At 43.9% G+C, this 24552-nt stretch overlaps 1 protein-coding gene and 1 pseudogene across 1 annotated transcript; both read left to right on the forward strand.

The window, feature by feature from the left end:
• LOC123487130 overlaps positions 1 to 14854 on the forward strand; it is a 38360-nt pseudogene extending 23506 nt beyond the window's left edge.
• An 8400-nt stretch (positions 14855 to 23254) lies between these two features.
• On the forward strand, positions 23255 to 24247 carry LOC123487131 (A disintegrin and metalloproteinase with thrombospondin motifs 5-like; the record flags this gene model as incomplete). Its single annotated transcript, XM_045218286.1, has 1 exon — positions 23255 to 24247. A coding segment is annotated over exon 1 (993 nt), but the record flags the coding sequence as incomplete, so codon positions are not given.
• Positions 24248 to 24552: the final 305 nt, after the last annotated feature.

The following is a 24552-nucleotide window of genomic DNA, read 5'->3' on the forward strand; positions in this document are numbered from 1 at the left end:
AAGTTGTCACGCAGTATTATGACAGCATACATTCTTTCAAGTTGAAAGCTGTCATTGTGAGAGACGCACTTGCCGGTGGTGATGCAGCTCACTTCCCCTGTCTGAAAAATGTGTGCGCGACCCAACATGTGGCAGACATGAAGCGGTTCAAAGATAAAATAACTGGACTGTTACGGGAGTTTGAGCAACGCTTTCAGATTTATGTTTATATGTTTTTATGTTGATGTGCTATTGTTTTTAATTGATTTTATTTTATTTGTATATTTAACATATTCTTGACTCTGTGGTTCTTGCACTTGTTTGGGGAACAGGATTTCATTATTTTTATCTACATTTCTGCCTGAGAAATGACACCCTGATATAGTTCTGTGATCTGTGATATACTTCTGTGAATCACTGAGGCATTGTGTGTTTGTGTGTTCTTTGTCCTCAGAACTTTCAAATAACTTGAGGTGTTTTATGATTAATAGTGATGTTGTGCTTTTGGACACTGTCCTCAGGCTCCAGCTTTATGTTTATATGTTTTTATGTTGATGTGCTATTGTTTTTAATTGTTTTTATTTTATTTGTATATTTAACCTATTCTTGACTCTGTGGTTCTTGCACTTGTTTGGGGAACAGGATTTTATTATTTTTTATCTACATTTCTGCCTGAGAAATGACACCCTGATATAGTTCTGTGATCTGTGAAACAGTTCTGTTAATCACTGAGGCATTGTGTGTTTGTGTGTTCTTTTTCTTTAGAATTTTCAAATAAACTTGACGTGTTTTATGATTAATAGTGATGTTGTGCTTGTACTATTTTGGACACACTGTCCTCAGGCTCCAGCTTTATGTTGTATGTTGATCGTATTAAAACAAAGAAAACAATCTGAAGTTGTTGTTTTTAAGTTATATATACCATGATTTTTCCGGTCCGGCCCACTTGGGAATAGATTTTCCTCCATGTGGCCCCTGAGCTAAAATGAGTTTGACACCTGGCCTACATAGTTGTCACCATATTATCTAACGTCATAGTCAACATAGCTACTAGAACTAACTCGTTAGTAAACCCACAATCCAATCCATATGTACAATCACACAATACAGTGTACAGCAAGCTGTTTAGCAGTTACACCGGCCAGCCCCGGTGGTAATAAATTAATAAAACCAAAAGCTTACTTTCACTTGGAAGAGTTGCAGTGTTGAATAGCCTTAGCCAGCTAGCTAACATAAATAGCATTTGTCTCACTGTTTGAGTCAGGTTGTTGAGCAGGCTAAAGTAGCTGCATTAGCTGGCTAAGTAAGTGAAAGGTAAACTAAGTAGAATAAAAAAAATACAACAAAATATAGCTAGCTCTCTCTCTCTCAGCTGCTTCTCCTTTATTTTTGAAGAAATTAATTTGTTCAAAACTGTTCAACTATTGTCATTCAGCTACTCACCACACACTGCAGTGCTAGCTAGCTGTAGTTTATGCTTTCGATACTAGATTCATTCTCTGATCCTTTGAGTGGATGGAAAATATGTTTATTCATGCTGCAAGAGCTCTGATAGGTTGGAGGACGTCCTCCGGAAGTCATCATAATTAGGCCTGTGGCGGTCACAAAATTTTGCCAGCCGGTGATTGTCAAGCAAATAACTGTCGGTCTCACGGTAATTGACCATTAATTAACATAAACACATTTAGCATCTCCTGGCTTCCACACATAGCCTACAAGCCACTGATGCAGACCTTTGGAACATCTACATTTTAAAAAGTCGTATGAAATCCATGTAATATAGCCTACACCTTCACAATAAATCCATTTTTTATTTTAGACAGGTCTAAAGAAACATGATATGAAGAAAATGTAGTCTATTTCAGAAGAAAATAATAGCATACTCTGAGTTGTCCTTATGTTAGGTCCTGATCTGGCTATGCCATATGGCTGTGGGCTACACTAGTTCATTTAGCAGACAAGATTTGGCTAGAATTCTGCTGCATTATTTTATATTATTTTGTAGTATGAAGAATACAATTGAACAAAGCTGAATAAAATAGAAAGGATATTTTCTCCAATCGATTTGAGGGAGTTCTGTGTTGTGCGGTTAGCAAAGAAATAGGTACTCCTATGTGCTTAATTTAGAGTTATTAATGTAACTTTAGTTGTTCTACAAACTTTGGGCTATATGTTTTGATTTTTAAAACATTGTAAGGCTACATGATGCGAATCTAATGATGATTTGAAAAAAGTTGCTTGAAAGGCATGAGCTTTGTTTTTTTGCGCAGGCAGTACACACTTCATCAGTTTCTAATTCACAATTTGACAAGCACTTGATAATGCCTTGAATTTCCAGCGGCAACCCTTTGTGTGGCCATAATGCACCCTAAAAAATCCACGCCTTGTGTGGCCGTTGTTCCCTTCTCCCTTTGTGCTGCGTGTCCCCCGAAGGACCTCTCACTTACATGCGTGATCGGGTCTTTCTCACAGGCTACCACTTCGGGGACGCAACTGCGTGCATCCTTATCCAATTCCGAGGTGCATATTGAAGATATTGGAAGAACTGTCCACATTTACTTTTCGTCAGCAAACAAGATGAGTAGGCCTAACGAACTGCAAAAGCATTAGCCTATGTCAATCTACTATCCCCCATAATACAAAAGTTGACCGATTCTATTCTGTGCGAGAAATAAATATTCCAAATATAGTCTGGGACAGTTGTGGGATGCGATAGATCCCAAATTAATACAACCAGTAGCATCCCACTTTTTTTTTTTTTACGCAATGAGGCTGACACAACAGATCAGAACGTTTAGCTTAAAATGTGATAAACTATTAGGCTATTTCTTCAAATTATAAGCGCAGCAATGCACACACGGCAGTAGGCTATAAGCGTGAATGTTCCATTAGTGGGAAAATACCATTATCAAAAGGGACTGTTAATGCGATTATGCATGTAATGCTTTTATTATGATGCATTTTTATGGTGAAAATTATCTTCCCCAAACTTGAAACTCACGTGCTGCTTATGTATGCCAGTTAGGCTTTACACCCCTTGTAAAGCGGATTAATGTGCTTAATTTCTAGAAGTTATTTGGCCACTTTAGTTGTGATACAAACCTTGTCAAAACATATAAGCATATAAACATATATATGGGCTAGGCTACATGAGGTGTGTGACTATGATTAGAAAAAGTCGCTAAAAAAAGGCATTGTATCTTACCTTACGCTGGGAATCATTCACAAGTGATAATATATAATTCACAAGTGATAGGCTAATATTGTCACCCATCAGACTATTCTTGATTTAATCTTGTCTTTACATACACTACCAGTTAAAAGTTTGGACACACCTACTCATTCAAGGGTTATTCTTTATTTTGACAATTTTTTACATTGTAGAATAATAGTGAAGACATCAAAACTATGTAATAACACATATGGAATCATGTAGTAACCAAAAAAGTGTTAAACAAATCAAAAAATATTTGAGATTCTTCAAATAGCCACCCTTTGCCTTGATGACAGCTTTGCACACTCTTGGCATACTGTGGCTATTTGGTTACTACATGATTCCATATGTGTTATTTCATAGTTTTGATGTCTTCACTATTATTCTACAATGTAGAAAATAGTCAAAATAAAGAAAAACCCTTGAATGAGTAGGTGTGTCCATACTTTTGACTGGTACTGTATATATATAGGGGTGCGTGTTACGCCACTGTTTATAACTATAAGTTAACTATATAAGATGTGCCAAATAAATTATATCCAGCTCAGGGCTCCAGCTTTGCATTTGGTTATAATAACTTGCTAGCTAAGTGTCTAGATGGCGAGATCAAGTTTCTTGGTTACAGCAGAGACAATCAATTCCCTCCTGAATCAAGATCCATGTTGCCTAAATTGTCTTTAGCGTTTATTTTATTTTTTATAGCTGCCCTTGTGTGTACTTCCGGTAATACTGTATGAAAATATGGATACCGCCTAACCCTAATGATTATTGTGGTGAGTGATTTTGAAGGAGTCAGGCGCAGGAGAGTAAATCAGAGAATAAAGGTTTATTCCGAAAACACAGCGGTGCGCAGCAAGGCGTCAAACAACTCCAGTGCGGAAATCAGACGCACTGGAAACAACAAGGCACACGGGTGAAATATCCCGACGATACGACATACACAGAGCTCCACCGAGCTAATATAACCTTCACAATAAACAATCACACACAAAGACAAGGGGGCAGAGGGAACACTTCTACAGGTACTGATGAGGGGATATGAACCAGGTGTGTGTAATAAACAAGACAAAAAAAATTGAATGATGAGATGAGGAGCGGCAGTGGCAAGAAGGCCGATGACGACGAACGACGAAGCCTGCCCGAACAAGGAGAGGAGGCCGCTTCGGAGGAAGTCGTGACAATTATTCATGTTCTGAATCGTTCAGTAGGGTCTTTCTCTGACGTTTCATTAACAGTACATCCAAAAAGTTGGATTTCGTAACCTAGTACAGTTGAAGTCGGAAGTGTTCATACACTTAGGTTGGAGTCATTAAAACTCGTTTTTCAACCACTCCACAAATTTCTTGTTAACAAACTATAGTTTTGGCAAGTCGGTTAGGACATCTACTTTGTGCATGACACAAGTCATTTTTGCAACAATTGTTTACAGACAGATTATTTCACTAATAATTCACTGTATCACAATTCCAGTGGGTCAGAAGTTTACACACACTAAGTTGACTGTGCCTTTCAACAGCTTGGAAAATTCCAGAAAATGATGTCATGGCTTTAGAAGCTTCTGATAGGCTAATTGACATCATTGGAGTCAATTGGAGGTTTACCTTTGGATGTATTTCAAGGCCTACCTTCAAACTCAGTGCCTCTTTGCTTGACATCATGGGATAATCAAAAGAAATCAGCCAAGACCTCAGAAAAAAAATGGTAGACCTCCACAAGTCTGGTTCATCCTTGGGAGCAATTTCTAAACGCCTGAAGGTACCACGTTCATCTGTACAAACAATAGTACGCAAGTATAAACACCATGGGACCACGCAGCCGTCATACCACTCAGGAAGGAGACGTGTTCTGTCTCCTAGAGATGAACGTACTTTGGTGCGAAAAGTGCAAGTCAATCCCAGAACAACAGCAAAGGACCTTGTGAAGATGCTGGACGAAACAGGTACAAAAGTATAGATATACACAGTAAAACGAGTCCTATATAGACATAACCTGAAAGGCCGCTCAGCAAGGAAGAAGCCACTGCTCCAAAACCGCCATAAAAAAGCCAGACTACGGTTTGCAACTGCACATGGGGACAAAGATCGTACTTTTTGGAGAAATGTCCTCTGGTCTGATGAAACAAAAATAGAGAAAAAAGCAACATCTCAAGACATCACTCTCTTTTTGTCTTGCTCCCTCCTTCTTTCTCTCTCTCGCTCTCTCTCTACTTTTACCCTTTCTCTTTCCCTCATTTTTTCTCTTTCCTTCCTTCCATCCATCTCTATCTATCTGTCCATCTCTGTTTAGGTATGGATGGATGCGGGGACTCAGATCTTCTTCTCTTATGGCATCTGTCTGGGGAGCCTTACCGCCCTGGGCAGCTACAACAAATACAACAACGACTGCTATAAGTGAGCCTCATACACGCACACACACACAGTAGATGATACAACAAACCAAATTCACAAAGTGGTACTAATTTCATCAATTTAGCTCACCAAGACAAATAAAGCAAAGGAATAATTTAACCTTTCAATTTTCATCTCATGACTTGGCAAAATTAACCGTAGAACTTGAAGTTGATGAACATTTGCTTTTGAAGGGACTCCCTGGCTTTGTTCCAAATGGCACCCTATTTACTATGTAGTGCACTACTTATGACCCAGTAATAGGGAGACATTTAGGAGGCAGACCCCGACTCCCAGTCCCCCAGTCCCCAGATGTTTTACATAAAGAATGCCTGGAATGACAGGGAAAACACAGAGAACGTACCCCAACTAGAACAAAATCCCACACTGCCTGTTTCCCACACTGACACACAGGTCTTGGCAATTACAAACCCAGGGTCGTGTTCATTAGGGAACATAATGGAAAATGTTTTAAAGCATTTTGTTTTATTGAATAATTCTTCTTTTTTATAGATAGTTTGAAGTCAGTGATTGATTGAGATTGTCTGTTCCCTATATTTACTCAGTGATTGATTGTGATTGTCTGTGTTGTTTGCCAGGGACTGTTATTCCCTGTGCCTGCTGAACAGTGCCACCAGCTTCCTGGCAGGCTTTGCCATCTTCTCTGTGCTGGGCTTCATGGCTCAGGAGCAGGGCGTGGACATCGCAGATGTGGCCCAGTCAGGTACATTACAGTTTTCTATGCCAATATACAGTACCAGTCAAAAGTTTGGACACACCTACTCATTCCAGGGATTTTCTTTATTTTTACTATTTTCTACATTATAGAATAATAGTAAAGACATCAAACTATGAAATAACACATGGAATCATGTAGTAACCAAAAAAGTGTTTTATAAAGTTTTTTTTTTTTTTAAGTTAAAAAGTATATTTTATATTTGAGATTCTTCAAAGTAGCCACTCTTTGCCTTGATGACAACTTTGCACACTCTTGGCATTCTCTCAACCAGCTTCATGAGGTAGTCACCTGGAATGCATTTCAATTAACAGGTGTGCCTTGTTAAAAGTTAATTTGTGGAATTTATTTCCTTCTTAATGCATTTGAGCCAATCAACTGTGTTGTGACAAGGTAGGGGTATACAGAAGATAGCCCTACTTGGTAAAAGACCAAGTCCATATTATGGCAAGAACAGCTCAAATAAGCAAAGAGAAATGACAGTCCATCATTACTTTAAGACATGAAGGTCAGTCAATCAGGAAAATGTCAAGAACTTTGAAAGTTTCTTCAAGTGCAGTCACAAAAACCATCAAGCGCTATGATGAAACTGGCTCTCATGAGGACCGCCACAGGAAAGGAACACCCAGAGTTACCTCTGCTGCAGAGGATACGTTCATTAGAGTTAACTGCACCTCAGATTGCAGCCCAAATAAATGCTTCACAGAGTTCAAGTAAGAGACACATCTCAACATCAACTGTTCAGAGGAATCAGGCCTTCATGGTCGAATTGCTGCAAAGAAACCACTACTAAAGGACACCAATAAGAAGAAGAGACTTGCTTGGGCCAAGAAACACGAGCAATGGACATTAGACTGGTGGAAATCTGTCCTTTGGTCTGATGAGTCCAAATTTGAGATTTTTATTTCCAACCAATGTGTCTTTGTGAGACGCAGAGTAGGTGAACGGATGATCTCCACATGTGTGATTCCCACCATGAAGCATGGAGGAGGTGTGATGGTGTGGGGGTTTGTAACAAGGCACTTTAGTAATACTGCAAAAGATGTGGTAAAGACATTAACTTTTTGTCCTGAATACAAAGCGTTATGTTTGGGGCAAATCCAACACAACACATCACTGAGTACCAATCTTCATATTTTCAAGCATGGTGGTGGCTGCATCATGTTATGGGTATGCATGTTATGGGCGAGGATTAAGGAGTGTTTTAGGATAAAAATAAATGGAGTACAGCTAATCGCAGGCAAAGTCCTATAGGAAAACCTGGTTCAGTCTGCTTTCCAACAGACACTGGGAGATGAATTCACCTTTCAGCAGGACAATAACCTAAATCACAAGACCAAATCTACACTGGAGTTGCTAACCAAGACGACATTGAATGTTCCTGAGTGGCCGAGTTACAGTTTTGACTTAAATTGGCTTGAAAGTCTATTGCAAGACTTGAAAGTGGCTGTCTAGCAATGATCAACAACCAACTTGACAGAGCTTGAAGAATTTAAAAAAGAATAATGGGCAAATATTGTACAATCCAGGTGTGCAAAACTCTTAGAGACTTACCCCAAAAGGCTCACAGCTGTAATCAGTGCCAAAGGTGTTTCTAACATTCGCAGAGTACGACCCTGCCTTACACAGGAAGCAGCACAGGTCCTAATCCAGGCACTTGTCATCTCCCGTCTGGATTACTGCAACTCGCTGTTGGCTGGGCTCCCTGCCTGTGCCATTAAACCCCTACAACTCATCCAGAACGCCGCAGCCCGTCTGGTGTTCAACCTTCCTAAGTTCTCTTACGTCACCCCGCTCCTCCGCACACTCCACTGGCTTCCAGTTGAAGCTCGCATCTGCTACAAGACCATGGTGCTTGCCTACGGAGCTGTGAGGCGAACGGCACCTCCGTACCTTCAGGCTCTGATCAGTCCCTACACCCAAACGAGGGCATTGCGTTCATCCACCTCTGGCCTGCTGGCCCCCCTACCTCTGCGGAAGCACAGTTCCCGCTCAGCCCAGTCAAAACTGTTCGCTGCTCTGGCACCCCAATGGTGGAACAAGCTCCCTCACAACGCCAGGACAGCGGAGTCACTCACCACCTTCCGGAGACACTTGAAACCCCACCTCTTTAAGGAATACCTGGGATAGGATAAAGTAATCCTTCTACCCACCCTTACCCCGCCCAAAAAAAAAATATATATATACAAAATATAATAAAGTGGTTGTCCCACTGGCTATCATAAGGTGAATGCACCAATTTGTAAGTCGCTCTGGGTAAGAGCGTCTGCTAAATGACGAAAATGTAAATGTAACATGTATTGGCATAGGGGGTTGAATACTTATATAATCAAAATATATTAGTGTTTAATAAATGTTATTTTTTATTCTTCCACTTTGACATTACAGAGTCTTTTTGTGACAGAAAAGTACAATTAAATCCATTTTAATCCCACTTTGTAACAGAACAAAATGTGGAAAAAGTCAAGGGGTGTGAATACTTTCTAAAGGCACTGAATGTGTCTGACTGTGTTGTATGGCTGTGCTTGTCTGACTGTATGTCTGACTGTGTATGGCTGTGTGTGTCTGACTGTGTGTGTTTCTCTCCAGGCCCTGGGCTGGCCTTCATCCGCGCACCCTCGGGCTGTAGCCATGATGCCTCTCCCTCAGCTGTGGGCTGTGTGCTTCTTCCTCATGATCATCATGCTGGGGCTGGACACACAGGTGTGTGTGTGGCACGCACACACACACACTCACACACAAACACACAGGGTCTCTTCCACTCATGCATCCAGTATATAACAAATAATTACAATGTAACAAGCATCGTATCGACATGCACACGCAGACACACACACAGTATGCAACAGACAAGCATTGCAATGTAACAACCATCTTACACATACCAACCTACCTCGTTCCCCTCCCCCTTCCACCCCCTGTCCAGTTTGTGAGCCTGGAGGCCCTTATGACCTCTGTGACTGACCTCTACCCTACGGTGATCCGGCTGGGTTATCGACGTGAGCTGCTGCTGCTGATGGTGTGTGTCGTCTGCTTCCTGGTTGGCCTGGTCATGGTCACCCGGTGAGTCTGGTTGGATGGATGAATGGGTGGATGGATGAATGGGTGGGTGGGTGGATGATTGCCTGGCTACCCAGACTCCTTGCTCCGGCCAAACGCTACGCCATGCCCATTGACATTAGTTTCTTCTCTGGAAGTCTGAATCTGAGTACCTCCCCGACCATTCACCGAATGCGAACACGTTCAGGGCTGTCTGATTGGTCCAGAAACCAATGGGTTGGGCCAGAGCAAGAGCACACGTGGGTAAAGCGGCGGTTAGAAAATGTGTCTTTGGCTTTGATACTCTGATTGGTTAGAGACGATCCAATCGCTGATTACTTTGTAATTGTACAATGCCCCTTGTGTCCCTCCTCACCATAAACAACTTCAATGATGGCAGTCCCAGACTAAAGTATGTAGCGAACGACAGAGCAGCAGAAGAACTTAGTGTGAGTCGTCAGTCTAGGTGGATGGATGGTTGTCTGTTTTACTGGACACATGACTGGCTGGCTAGCTTGGGGGGCTGTCTACATGACTAGCTACATGGCTAGCTGGGTGGCTGGCTGACTGGCTGGCTGGCTGGCTGGCTGGCTAGCTGGCTGTCTGTCTGTCTGTCTGCTTGCCTGTCTGTCTATCTGTCTACATCAGTGTTTCCCAACCTTGGTCCTCGAGTACCCCCAACAGTACACATTTTAGTTGTAGCGCTGGACAAACACACCTCATTCAACTCATTGAGGCTTATCCAGGGCTACAATGAAAATGTGTACAGTTGGGGGTACTCTAGGACCAGGGTTGGGAAACACTGGTCTACATGATTGGTTGTCTGTTTGTCTGTCTGTCTATTTGAACTAATGTCCAACTAGTTGACATATTCACATACCGCTAGACACTCTGTTACAATTAGTACATTATCCAAATGTATTCTCCCAATTAAATAATATCCCTCTATCTTTTTAATTGTATAGATCTATGACGTGGTGATAAATCTGTGATGTAATGTTCTCTCACTCTCTTTGGATAGGGTGGTCTCTATGTGTTCCAGATCTATGACCACTACTCCTGCAGTGGGGCCAGTCTGCTGCTCCTGTCCATCTTCCAGTCAGTGGCTGTGGGCTGGGTTTACGGTGAGTCCAGAGGTTGTGCACAATAAATACCTTATCACAACCTTAACACAACATCATTCACCCTAATGTACACTTAACATTGAACACACCCTCTGATGGGTGCCTCGAAACACAGTAATTTCTTTCTTTCTTACTTTTATCTATATATCTCTCTATGGCTGTCTCTCTCAATTGTGCAATTACACACAAAGTGAGCCGCCGGTGGTGTTGTTTAACTATGCACAAATCTTGTACGTCCCTCTCCCTTACCTTCCATATTTCTATTCAGGTCAACAGTATATGAATCTGGAGTAGTCTATTGTGAGCTGCAGACATTCAGTGTGAGCTGGAGTGTAGTGGAGACAGAGCCAGCGCCAGCCCTATTAATTAGTCACTGTCTCCCCAGCCCCTAAATCTTCCCGCTGAACGTGTCGCCACACAGTCTCAGCCATGGGGCCCTGGGAAGCCCACAGTAGCTGCCTCAGATACTAACATACAAAAACATTAGACAAAGAAAAGCTCAGGCATGAATCTCCCTTAGATGCTAACGCTAAGTCGCTAACACAGAAAAACTCAGGTGACAGAAAAACCTGAGCATCAATCTGCCTCGAACGCTAACATACTAACGTTCTAACGCTAACATCCCAAAAACTCCAGACACACAGAAAAGCCTGTGCATAGATCTGCCTCAAATGCTAACACTAATGCTAACACTAAGTCTCTAACATAGACAAGCCAGGGTGTAAATCTGCAGATAGTCTACAGTGGAGCTGTAGAGGGATTTTGGGTGTTCTACTTTAATTTGTTTCCATGTAAGTTGAGAGTGTAAGAGGCAATTGTTGTTTTACGATAAGGGCCAGAGCCAGGAGGTAGAGACACAGGGGCTGTAGATAGGAATGATGATGGGGACTGGCGCAGTCTGTGTGAGGTGGGAACCTGTCTGCTCTGGTGGATTCCTAAGCAGTGGGAACTGTGTGTGTGTGTGTGTGTGTGTGTGTGTGTGTGTGTGTGTGTGTGTGTGTGTGTGTGTGTTGTTGTGTGTGTGTGCGTTTAGCGTCAAACATGCGTGCCTACAGTGCATTCGGAAAGTATTCAGACCCCTTCACTTTTTCCACATTTTGTTATTTAACAGCCTTATTCTAAAATGGATAAAATTGTGTTTTTCCCTCATCAATCTACACACAATACCCCATAATGACGACGCAAAAACTGGTTTTTATAGAATTTTGCTAATGTATAAAAAATAAAAAAAACAGAAAGATGACATTTACATAAGTATTCAGACCCTTTACTCAGTACTTTGTTGAAGCACCTTTGGCAGCGATTACATTCTTGCTACAAGCTTGGCACACCTTTATTTGGGGAGTTTCTCCCATTCTTCTCTGCATATCCTCTCAAGCTCTGTCAGGTTGGATGGAGAGCGTCGCTGCACAGCTATTTTCAGGTCTCTCCAGAGATGTTCGATCAGGTTCAAGTCCAGGCTCTGGCTGGGCCACTCAAGGACATTCAAAGACTTGTCCCGAAGCTACTCCTGAGTTGTCTTGGCTGTGTGCTTAGGGTCGTTGTCCTGTTGTAAGGTGAACCTTCGCCCAAGTCTGAGGTCCTGAGTATTCTGGAGCAGGTTTTCATCAAGGACCTCTCTGTACTTTGCTCCATCTTTGCCTCGATCCTGACTAGTCTCCCAGTCCCTGCCGCTGAAAAACATCCCCACAGCATGATTCTGCCACCACCATGCTTCACCATAGGGATAGTGCCAGGTTTCCTCCAGACGTGATGCTTGGCATTCAGGCCAAAGTGTTCAATCTTGGTTTCATCAGACCAGAGAATCTTGTTTCTCATGGTCTGAGAGTCCTTTAGATGCCTTTTGGCAAACTCCAAGTGAGCTGTCATGTGCCTTTTACTGAGGAGTGGCTTCCGTCTGGCCAGTCTACCATAAAGGCCTGATTGGTGGAGTGCTGCAAAGATGGTTGTCCTTCTGGAAGGTTCTCCCATCTCCACAGACAAACTCTGGAGCTCTGTCAGAGTGACTATCGGGTTCTTGGTCACCTCCCTGACCAAGGCCCTTCTCCCCCGATTGCTCAGTTTGGCCGGGCAGCCAGCTCTAGGAAGAGTCTTGGTGGTTCCAAACTTCTTCCATTTAAGAATGATGAAGGCCACTGTGTTCTTGGGGACCTTCAATGCTGCAGACATTTTTTGGTACCCTTCCCCAGATCTGTGCCTCGACACAATCATGTCTCGGAGCTCTACGGACAATTCCTTCGACCTCATGGCTTGGTTTTTGCTCTGACATGAACTGTCAACTGTGGGACCTTATATAGACAGGTGTGTGCCGTTCCAAATCATGTCCAATCAATTGAATTTACCACAGGTGGACTCCAATCAAGTTGTAGAAACATCTCAAGGATGATCAATGGAAACAGGATGCACCTGAGCTCAATTTCGAGTCTCATAGCGAAGGGTCTGAATACTTATGTAAATGTGCAAAAATCTCTAAAACCCTGTTATCCCTTTTTCATTATGAGGTATTGATGAGGAAAAAAGTTAATTTAATCCATTTTAGAATAAGGCTGTAACGTAACAAAATGTGGAAAAAGGGAAGGGGTCTGAATACTTACCGAATGCACTGTATATAGGCCCAGGGAGAGTTGAGGTAGGCATGCTTTACATCCCTGTGGAGAGCTGTGGAAATTGGGTTTGACCAAGGTCGTTTAGACTGCGGTCAGGTCTCCAGTGGGTCCTCTATGGTCGTTACGACCGTGGGATTTAAAGGTGGTCTATTTAGGACCTTAGACAATATCCTGTTCTACGGTTCTACGGTCTTATATGGGTTTGTGCTCTGATTTAAGTGGTTTGGCGTCTCTAGGACCATTTTCTAGCTTTCAATTACTGGTCTTCAAGATTGTGCCTGGACTTCAGACTGACCTTGTATGGTCCTTTCAATTCAGAACCATGGTTCAACCATTGTTGTGGTCAGAACCAGGCCTTGACCACAGAACCACGTAATAACCCTCGCCCTGTTCCTTAGGGCCTGACAGGTTCAATGACAACATTAAGCACATGATTGGCTACAGCCCGCTGCCCTTCTTCAAGCTGTGCTGGCGCTACCTGACACCAGCCATGTGCACGGTGAGTGACCTTTAACCCTTGACCCCTGTGTGTGGGAGGAGTCCTGTGAACTTCACATATCCCAATTGTGTCTGTCATTGGATATCTGTGTATACATGTGAGCAATTGTGTGAATTATTTGGTTACCTTTTTTGCAGAATCTAGTTGTTGTGACTTTTCTCTATACATTTCTTACCCTATAAATGGATCAATTTTGAATCAGACTGATACACTGGTCCAAGATGAATCCATTAGGTCATATTCAGACAAGCAATGTGTGTGTGCAACTCTCTTTCTCTGTCTCTCTCTCCAGGCAACGTTTGTGTTCTCCTTGGTGTGCTGGTCCCCTCTGTCCCTGGGGAAGGGCGTAGTAGCCCCGGGGTGGGCCACAGCCCTAGGCTGGCTACTCACCCTCTCCTCTGTTTCCCTGCTGCCCATCTGTGCGCTCTACGCACTGGCCACCACCCCCGGCAGCCTAACACAGGTCAGTCACACAGTGACATTTTTTACACCAACAACCAACTACTACACTTGGCCTTACCATAACCCTGACTCTCACATTAACTGTTACTCTTGCCCCTACCGTCCAACACTGCACTATGTGGACTGACTCTACACTTACTTACCTCCATCTCCCCTGTGACTTACCCTATGATTATACAAGACATTAGTTAGTGTGCCTTGAAAATAACTTGTACCTTCCCATCATGCTATAGTGACTAGGTTGGCCAGTAAGTCAGTGCAGAAGACTGTACTAAGCATATAAGACATACTGTACAGTGCATTAAGGCATATGTTGTGTGTGACTAACAACCCGTCCATCTCTCCTGTTGCCTGTAGCGTTTCCGCCGGCTGTGTCGTCCTGCCCCCAACTCCAATTTGGCCCTGGACCACCGGACCACCTCTCTCACCTTTGACACCTGTCTGGCTCTCACCGCCGAGAAACCCAAGGAGCCAATCGCAGACGTGATCTAGGAATGACCTCCCTGGGTTTAGCCAATGATACGGTCTCACGGTTTCTGCGCACCAATGGGACAGATCGGAATCGGGGATCAAGGGATGTTTCTATGGAGATGGGAAGGCCTCTGCCCCTCTGTTGTGTCCTCACAGATAAATGGAGACAGGATGGTGGTTGAAACTGTGATGGAATCCAGTTGTATGCTATTGGGCCTGGGATACGTGGACTTGGCTTAGTGACATGCCCCTGACTGTGTGTGTTTTTGTGAATGAAGGAGAAGGGGAGGGGGGAAAGAGAGGGAAAGGGAGGGAGGGATAAAAGCCAGTCCCAAATCGCTCCTATTCCCTCCACCTTGGCCCTAACCCCTCATCTGAAGGTTCTGGATAGGTGTAAGCAGTGTAGTAATAAAGCTTCCGCCATATTGCTTCCACCTTACACATCTGCAAACGTTGGGGCCAATGGGAAGGTTAGGGATCGAATTGTGACCGGCTGACTGTGTAGAGAAGGGATGGGAGTGAGGGAGGAGTAGAGCGAGACAAACACTTTTATATTTATATGTGATCATGGGACTGACATTAATGAGCTGCTGTGTGACACAGATCATTACCTCATCATAATTTCAGTCAGACTAGCCAATGGTTTCTGACTGGACTATTTAGATCAGACTGATTGGGTCTGAAATGGCACCCTATTCCCTATATAGTGCACTACTACTTTTAACCAGGGCCCATAGGGCTGGAAACTGTTTACAGAAAATGAGAAATCTCCTCTGGATTGGAAGTAGTGAAAATAAATAAAAAATATCATACCGTAAGGATATTTTCTCCTTTTTGCTATTTATTGTGTTGAACAATGAAATAATGAAACAAGTAAAATGAATGCAATAGTACCATGTTGAAAACATAAGTAATAATCAGAGACATATTATACACTGAGTGTACGAAACATTAGGAACACCTGCTCTTTCCATGACATAGACTGACCAGGTGAATCCAGGTGAAAGCTATGCTCCATTATTGATGTAACTTGTTTAATCCACTTAAATCAGTGTAGATGAAGGGGAGGAGACAGGTTAAAGAAGGATTTTTAAGCCTTGAGACAATTGAGACATGGATTGGGTATTTGTGCCATTCAGAGGGTGAAAGGGCAAGACACAATATTTAAGTGCCTTTGAACGGGGTATGGTAGTAGGTGCCAGACGCACCGGTTTGAGTGTTTCAAGAACTGCAACGCTTCTGGGTTTTTCACGCTCAACAGTTTCCCGTGTGTATCAAGAATGGTCCACCACCCAAAGCACATCCAGCCAACTTGACACAACCGTGGGAAGCATTGGAGTCAACATGGGCCAGCATCCATGTGGAATGCTTTCGACCCCTTGTAGAGTCCATGCCCCGACTAATTGAGGCAAAAGGGGGTACAACTCAATATTAGGAAGGTGTTTTGTACACTCAGTGTATAGTAGGAACTCCGACATACGAACATGTCTGGAATGGAGGTTGTTCGAACACTGAAATGTCCGTAACTTTGAAATTCACTTACAAAACGCATTATAGAATATATTGATTTTATATATTTTTATAGAAAATATTTGTTCCAGAAAATATATATATATATTTTTTTTACATGTGTTTTCTAATCATTTATCCAGATACTGTAATATCTGATGTGTTTTTTAGACCATGTAAGCAACATTTACGTTTTACAGAAGTTCCCAGTTTCATATTGCCTGTTTGGTTGATTGGTCTATCTGTAATTCCGAGGCTCGTATCTTTGAAGTTCTACTGTATATAATCTAATTGCATAATGTAAGAGCTTCACAATCATGTGAAAAGCGCTGGGACTATTACTTGTTCTACAGTATGTGACAACTGTGACTAATCATGATCCAATGTGTTCTATTTTACTTCTCAAAGCTGCTGGAAACGTACACTGTCATCTCGGTTTACAAATTGTGAGCCATGGATATGGCTCTTTATTTCATTAAGATGTTTCTTTGTTTACTTTCTCATTGAAATCATGATTTTTTTTAAACATGCTTGTGTTGTATTAAACGAGTGTGTGCATACATATGTGTTTGTGTGTGTGACTGCCTGTGTGTGTGTACAGAAGGCTGTGTTCCTCCACAGAGTATCAAGTTTTAATGTCACACGCACAAGTACAGTGAAATGCCTTTCTTGCTAGCTCTAAACCCAACAATGCAGTAATCAATAACAATGTAATACTAAAAATAACATAAGGTAGAACAAAAACACACAATAAATAGAAATAAGAAGAACATGAGAAAGTGAGTAAGCATACTATATACAGGGTCAGTCAGTTCCAGTACCATATTTACAATGTGCAGGGATAATGGAGTGTTAGATATGTATAGGTCAAGGGTGGCTAGGCATCAGGATATATGATAAACAGAGTAGCGGCAGAGTATATGATGATTGTATGTGAGTGGGTGTGTGTGACCATATTATGTGTGTGTGAGCAAATGATGAAGTGAGTGTTACGTGTGTGTGTTGGAGTGTCAGTGTGCGTGAGTGTGAAGGGCCCTGTGAGTGTGCAAAAAAGGGTCAACTCAGTGTGTATAGTCATTTTGTTAGCTATTTAGCAGTGTCATGGCTTGGAGATAGAAGCTGTTCAGGAGACTGTTGGTGTTAGACTTGATGCACCGGTTCCACTTGCCGTGCGGAAGCAGAGAGAACTGTCTATGGCTTGGGTGGATGGAATCTTTAACGATTTTCAGGGCCTGCCTTTCACCACCTGATATAGAGGTCCTGGATGACAGGGAGCAAGGGCCCCAGTGAGTCCTATTTCACTGGCGTAGGTACGTTACCTCTGTGACCTAGGTCCTAGGGGACATCCTGTACTTGTCACCTACCCCCCCTTGCTGCCACAGCAACAGATGACAGAAGAGAGAGCGCCTCTGAACAGGCACACCACACTTCAGAGCGAGAGAGTGAGAGATAGTCAGGGAGAGAGAGAGAGAGCGCGATGAAGAGATGGATGGGCTCCTTTAGAAAGGATCAAAGCCAACTTGTCATCTATCACTCGAGAACAAATGTTGTGATTCTCATTATTATGCCAACGTTCTTTATCTGATTTATTTTTATCCCAGCGGGCATTAGTAGTCTATTATGCATGAGAGAGGGAGAGCGTGTGTGAGGAAAAGAGAGTGTGTGCAGCCCTAATGGCGCCCTATTCCTTACATAGTGTGCTAAGTAGTGCACTATATAGGGAATAGGGTGACATTTGGGACACAGACAGAAAGTCATCGAGATGAAGAGCTGTGCCCGGGGAATTCTGGAACCATCCACCATCACTTAGCCAGTTGGTTATGTAAAAGAGTCCGGTGTCAATTAGCTGTATTGGATTCCCCCACAGCAGGCGACCATAGAACTGGGTTGTCCCTGCTCCACACGTGTCTATGCACGCGTGGTAATGCACATGTTGTTTTAGTGGTGAGTATTTTAGATACTCTGGGACTCCTGTGCACAACGTGCAATCTATCACTATTTCACTGGGCCATTGAACTGTATATGGTACTAGTGTGTGTGTGTGTGTGTGTGTGTGTGTGGGGAGATGAGGGGGTGGTTAGTTCCATATGATTCCCTGGCATACATCTTCTGTTTCAGCTGATCAGGATTAGAAATGATCCAGTGTGTGTGTGTGAGATAGAAGGAATGAAAGAGAGAGAGAAACATATTGGAGGATGTGTGGCAGATGCAGTTTGTCCATGCCCAAGCGCTATACTGTATGAGTGTTTAGGTTGTCTTTGTAACCCACCCACCTCCTTTTCCTTTTCTATCCCTTTCCTACCCTCTCTCCCCTTCCATATAGTTTTTTTGCCATTATCACCAGTTGCTTTATAAGTTGTTCTTTGTGTAGCAAATCACACGATTTTGTGTAAGCAAACACAAAAAAATATTACCTGCAGCAGCATTGACTGTCGTTGGTTTACATGTAGTTGTAAAATGCACATGTATTCTGAATTCACCTCAGTGGTTTACAATGTATTTATACTTTTTTTTTTTTCATTTGTCAAATGTGTTGCTTGTGAAATCACCAGAAATATTTTAGTCATTTAGCAGACACTCTTATCCAGAGCAACTTACATGAGCAATTAGGGTTAAGTGCATTGCTCAAGGGCACATCGACAGATTTTTAGTCGGCTCTGGGATTCAAACCAACAACCTTTCAGTTACTTTCCCAACTCTCTTAACCGCTAGCGTACCTGCCGCCATCCAGGGTTTATACACATCATTGGGTCTGATACACCTCAGCTGTCAGGGGAGGAGAAAGTTGTGATTAACTCAGGAAATGTATTATTCATAGAATTCAAATTCATTACAATGCATTTATTTTTGTTTGTTTATCATCGAGAGGGCATAACGTGACAGTTTTCTTTGTTGCTTTTCTGGATTAAGTACACTTCCGGAATGGACCCTTTCATTTTCCATGTAATGTGGCAGGTAGACGTTTATTAGTCTTGTCCTTGATGCAGAACAGAGCAATTTCTGCTAGATGAGCCAGCTGCAAAGTCAAAATTGGCTAAATTGTAAAAATTCATGAAAACAAACATTTGCTTTGTTTATTTTTTGGGGTTTAAAATTCGATGTAATGACTTTGTGGCTGTGTCAGCTAGTGACCACTCTGCAGAGCTGCCTCCAGAATAAGATTCATTAGGAAAAAAGCTAACCTGCTGTAATGCGGGGGGCATTGGTTGTGTCGGTCATGCATGTGGAGGTGTGAGAGGGGGAGAGGCTTAGGGTGGCAGTCAGCACATGGTGTTCTGTTTAATGTTTTGGCCATGCTTAGAAGTCCACCCACACACACCCACTTTCTCGCTCTCGCTCTCTCTCTCTCCCTCTCTCTCATACTAGGCCACAGTATTACTGGATTAGTACAACAAGGGACATCTCAGGATTTTAGAGGGGGAGGATGGGCGCTCGGGTTCACCCACACAAAAATGCACATTTATTGATAACCTAACGTTTGCCCTTTCTCAAGCGGACAAATGGGGACTGGTGGGTTGGAGGGAGTGTGGTTGTGTGGGACCAGAAGTCCCCACAAGAATAGTAAATGAACAACATTTGACCAACTGGGGACATTTTGTTGGTCCCCACAAGCAGTGGTGTAAAGTACTTAAGTAAAAATACTTTAAAGTACTACTTAATAGTTTTTGGGGGTATCTGTACTTTACTTTACTTTACTATTTATATTTTTGCCAACTTTTACTTTTACTCCTAAAGAAAATTATGTACTTTCCAGTCATTTAGCAGACGCTCTTATCCAGAGCGACTTACAGTTAGTGCATACATTATTTATTTTTTCATACTGGCCCCCCGTGGGAATCGAACCCACAACCCTGGCATTGCAAGCGCCATGCTCTACCAACTGAGCTACACGGGGCTACACGGGACTTTTACTCCATACATTTTCCCTGACACCCAAAAGAACTTTTGACAGGAAAATGGTCCAATTCACACACTTATCAAGAGAACATCACTGGTCATCCCTCCTGACTCACTAAACACAAATGCTTTGTTTTAAAATTATGTCTGAGTGTTGGAGTCTGCCCCTGGCTATCCGCCAATAAATAAATAAAATAAAATGTTGATTAATATAAGGAATTTTAAATGGTTTATACTTTTACTTTTACTTTTGATACTTAAGTACATTTGAGCAATTCCATTTACTTCTGATACTATATTTAAACCAAATACTTTTAGACTTTTACTCAAGTAGTATTTCACTGATACTTGAGTCATTTTCTATTAAGGTATCTTTACTTTTACTCAAGTATGACAATTGAGTACTTTTTCTACCACTGCCCACAAGGTCAAATGCTATTTCTAGGGCGTTTAGAGTTAAGGTTAGAATTAATGTTAGGGTTAGAATTAGGTTCAGGGTTAGGAGCTAGGGTTAGTTTTAGGGTTAGGGTTAGGGTTAGGAGCTAGGGTTAGGGTTAGGAGCTAGGGTTAGGGTTAATGTTAGGGTTAGGATTATGGTTACGGTTAGGGTTAGGGTTAGGTTTACGGTTAGGGGTTAGGGAAAATTTGATTTTGAATGGGACTGAATTGTGTGTCCCCACAAGGTTAGCTTTACAACACTGTGTGTGTGTGTGTGTGCGTGTGTGCGTGTGTGGGTGCTTGTGTGTGTGTGTGTGTGCGTGTATGGGTGCGTGCGTGGGTGTTTGCGGCTAAACAGAAGGAAGTTTCCATATCTCCTTCCCTCTCTCGCTCTCTCTCTCTCTCTCTCTGTGTGTTTTGATGATGGGAAAGCACTGTTCTGTGACTCAGCCACCAGTAAACTAGTAAACAAACACAGAGCTGGAGATGCATGAAGAGTCACACTTCCCCTCTGAGAGTTTGGCCCTAGACTGCTATGTATGCATCAGCTCTCTCCAAACACACAGGCATGACACCCCTGGCACACACACACTTCCCTGAAGACACAATCTATTGCCAAGACACACACACACTGACAGTCCCAAAACAGTCCCTCCTCATGGACCTGGGACTGAACTCTTCCCTATACAACTAAGTCCTAGACTTCATGAAGGGCCGCCCCCAGGTTGTGAAGGTAGGCAACATAACCTCTTCGACTCTGATTCTCAACACAGGTGCCCCACAAGAGTGCATCCTCAGTCCCCTCCTGTACTCCTTGTATACCCACGACTGCGTGGCCTCACACAGTTCCCCGGGGGCGAGGAGCACAGCAGAGCGCACAGCAGAAGATGGTGAACGCAGTTCTCCAAACGTGCCTCTCCACCCTCACTGGGAAGTCGGCGCAAGAGGTCGGTTTCGCGCGCCAGGCACGTGGAGCTCCTGCTGGTCGCAAACAAGTCCATGAGAAGGAGAAGGGGCTGGAGGTGTCCAAGAACGCAGCCGCCATCCGCTCAAGAGCTTCTGCAAGTGGCAGAACCAGCAGAACCCACTGGACGACGACAACCAGCACCACCACGATGCCACCATCCTCTTCCCCTCCTGTACTCCTTGTATACCCACAACTGCGTGGCCTCACACAGTTCCCACTCCATTATCAAGTTTGCTGATGACACAAGAGTAGTAGGTCTGATTACCAACAATGACGAGATGCCCTACAGGGTGGAGGTAGGCACTCTGATGGCGTGGTGCCAGGTAAACCACCTCTCCCTCAACATCAGTAAAACAAAGGAACTGATTGTGGACTTCAGGAGGAACCAGGCTGGGCATGCCCCCATACTCATCAACGGGGCCGCCGTGGAGACAGTCAAGAACGTCAAGTTCCTCAGCGTACACATCTCAGAGGAGCGGAAATGGTCAAACCACATGGACACCGTGGTGAAGAAGACACGACAGCGACTCTTCGACGTCAGGATCCTGAAGAAATACCTCCCGCACAGAAAAGAGAAAGACGTGTGCTCAGCATTGTGAACATGGGACAGGACACACACACTTTTTTGAGACAGTTGAACTGTGAGAACTTCTATTCTGAAAATGCCATAAATTATCCATCTCTACAGTTGTACAATTCTGACTTCAGACACTCTCCAGCCCACTGTTACAGTTTCCCCTTCAATTATTAAAAGAGCCACACTTAGAACCTTTAAAAATAACAGGCAGGTGTTAAATACACCATTTAAATGCTGAGATAGAGTGCTATTTTCTATTTGGCCTACTATAACAAGAACGGAAGCTTATGAGTTGTGGTGGTGGCTGGTGTTGTTGTTATTGTTGACATTGTGTGGCTGCTAGTAGTGATGATGTCACGCTTGAGTGAAATGACCTCCAATAGACCCACACAGAGACCAGAGTGAATGCCCCTGCTCCCATCGCACAAAAGCCGTTATTCTGTACAGTGAGTAGGCTAAACCCGCGGGCGACTGGGGTATCTGGAGCGTTGTAGCATAGCGCTGGTTTTCTATAGCAGTCCATAGAGTGACTCCTTGTGACTGTAAATGACGGCACGTTTTTTTTTTTATATCTCCTTCCAAAACACGAGTGTATTTTTTTCAATCTCACAAAGGAAGAAGATTTTGAGGGATGACCCCTTCGAATTGAACCCTTGCGCGCGATCATATTTAGACGACACACATGCTCGCGCGTTTAAAAAGGCACACGACATACACTGCTACGCTCTTGCTGTCCCAACTAGTGGGAAGGCTGAAGATGGGTGACATTACAGAAAAATGCTTTGTTCTAGTACTCCTTTACACTCCTGTTTGCGTCTCGGCGCCGGGGACAGGGCCAAAAAGTGGAGTTGAGTGGGGCGGCAGACTCCGAAGCCTCCTGCACTTGACTTTGCTTTGATTTCGGCAGACACGAGAACGCAGCAGAGAGAGAGACGATGGGGGTGGTGTGGAGAGTGAGTGCAAAGGGGCAGGACTTTTTTTCTCTCCTCTATTAAGAGGAAACTTTGTGTTTTGTTCTCCAAGTTCAGCTCAGTCCTCAAGCCGGTTTCTCCGCTGGTCCTTTCTTCCATCTCCGCTGTGTATTTTCTTCCATTCCCTCCGATGCCTTAATTTTTCTGCGTTTTTACACTTTTCATGGAAATTCTGGATATCGAGACCATGCGCATTCAAACGGGACCTGTTCTGAAAATTGTTTGTTCTTCGTTTCCATGACTGTTTTAGTTGGAATATAAATGTTTCACCGTGCACTGCTTGTTTTGGGGTAAAGATGACCGGTGTCTTTTGTGCTTTTGCTGGAGGCATGTTGGTGTTTCTTTTGCTGTGCATCGTGGAGTTGCATACGGGCTGCGATGCCGTGCTCGCCGCGGGTCTCACCACTTTCAGGGCTTTCGCTCCACCTGCAAAAAGAGGGTGTTATGCAGAACGTCGATCGGATTTACCATGGGGGTGGGAAGGTTGGTTACCTGCTCTACATGGATGGGAGAAGGTTTCAGTTAGATATGGAGAGGGATGAGTCCATTTTGTCACATCACTTCAGTCCGAAATATGTGATGAACCTGATGGGGGCGGGAGAAGGCGCCGCGCCTTTGAACCGGGAGTGTGTTTACCGGGGAACCGTGGACTCCAACCCCGAGTCCCTGGCGGTTTTCAGCCTCTGTGGTGGGGGTCTAGAGGGCTTTTTCGCGTTGAAACACGCGCGCTACACAATCACACCCCTCATCCGAACCAAGGGACACGATAACGACGAGCGTTCGCTGCAGGACAAGGCTGCGGAGAGCGCCCTCCACTACTTCACGCGGGAGAGCTTCAGCTTCGAAGCCATGCCTGTGAGCGAGAGCTGTGGGACCAAGGGAGGGCGCGGGCGCATGGATGCATCGAGGAAACACCATCGTAAGGGCCGAGGGAAAGGGAAACGCGACCGGCACGATGTCACCCTGGACGGGGGCAAGGAGCGCAGAAGATGGTGGACACAGTTCTCCAAACGTGCCTCTCCACCCTCACTGGGAAGTCGGCGCAAGAGGTCGGTTTCGCGCGCCAGGCACGTGGAGCTCCTGCTGGTTGCAGACGAGTCCATGTCCAAGAAGTATGGCAAGGACCTGCACCACTACCTGCTCACGCTGGCCTCCATCGCTTCCAAGTTGTACAGCCATGCCAGCATCGAGAACCCCATCCGTCTGTCCGTTGTGAAGGTGGCCATCGTCACGGAGAAGGAGAAGGGGCTGGAGGTGTCCAAGAACGCAGCCGCCACACTCAAGAGCTTCTGCAAGTGGCAGAACCAGCAGAACCCACTGGACGACGACAACCAGCACCACCACGACGCCGCCATCCTCTTCACCAGGCAGGTAAATAAATAAAGAAACCCATAGAGTCCGACTCGCACTCCCCCCCATCACCTGGCCAACACACACATACCACTGCGCGCCAGGGCCATTCCCTTCCCACTCACCGGACTAGAGCGCATTTTACACTCAGGTGTTACGCCAAGCATGACGCCAGTGTTTGTTGTTATTATGGTACTGCATGCGTTTCTGTACTCGTACCTGTTATTCAGGAGAGTCATTTGGAACCAAAATATGTTTATTACATTGTTGTTATCAAGCGGAAATCTGCTTCGGTTTAGTGTTACCAAATTGAGGGCGTGTGCCTC

Source organism: Coregonus clupeaformis, unplaced genomic scaffold (genome assembly GCF_020615455.1).
Source record: "Coregonus clupeaformis isolate EN_2021a unplaced genomic scaffold, ASM2061545v1 scaf1477, whole genome shotgun sequence".
NCBI lineage: Eukaryota > Metazoa > Chordata > Actinopteri > Salmoniformes > Salmonidae > Coregonus > Coregonus clupeaformis.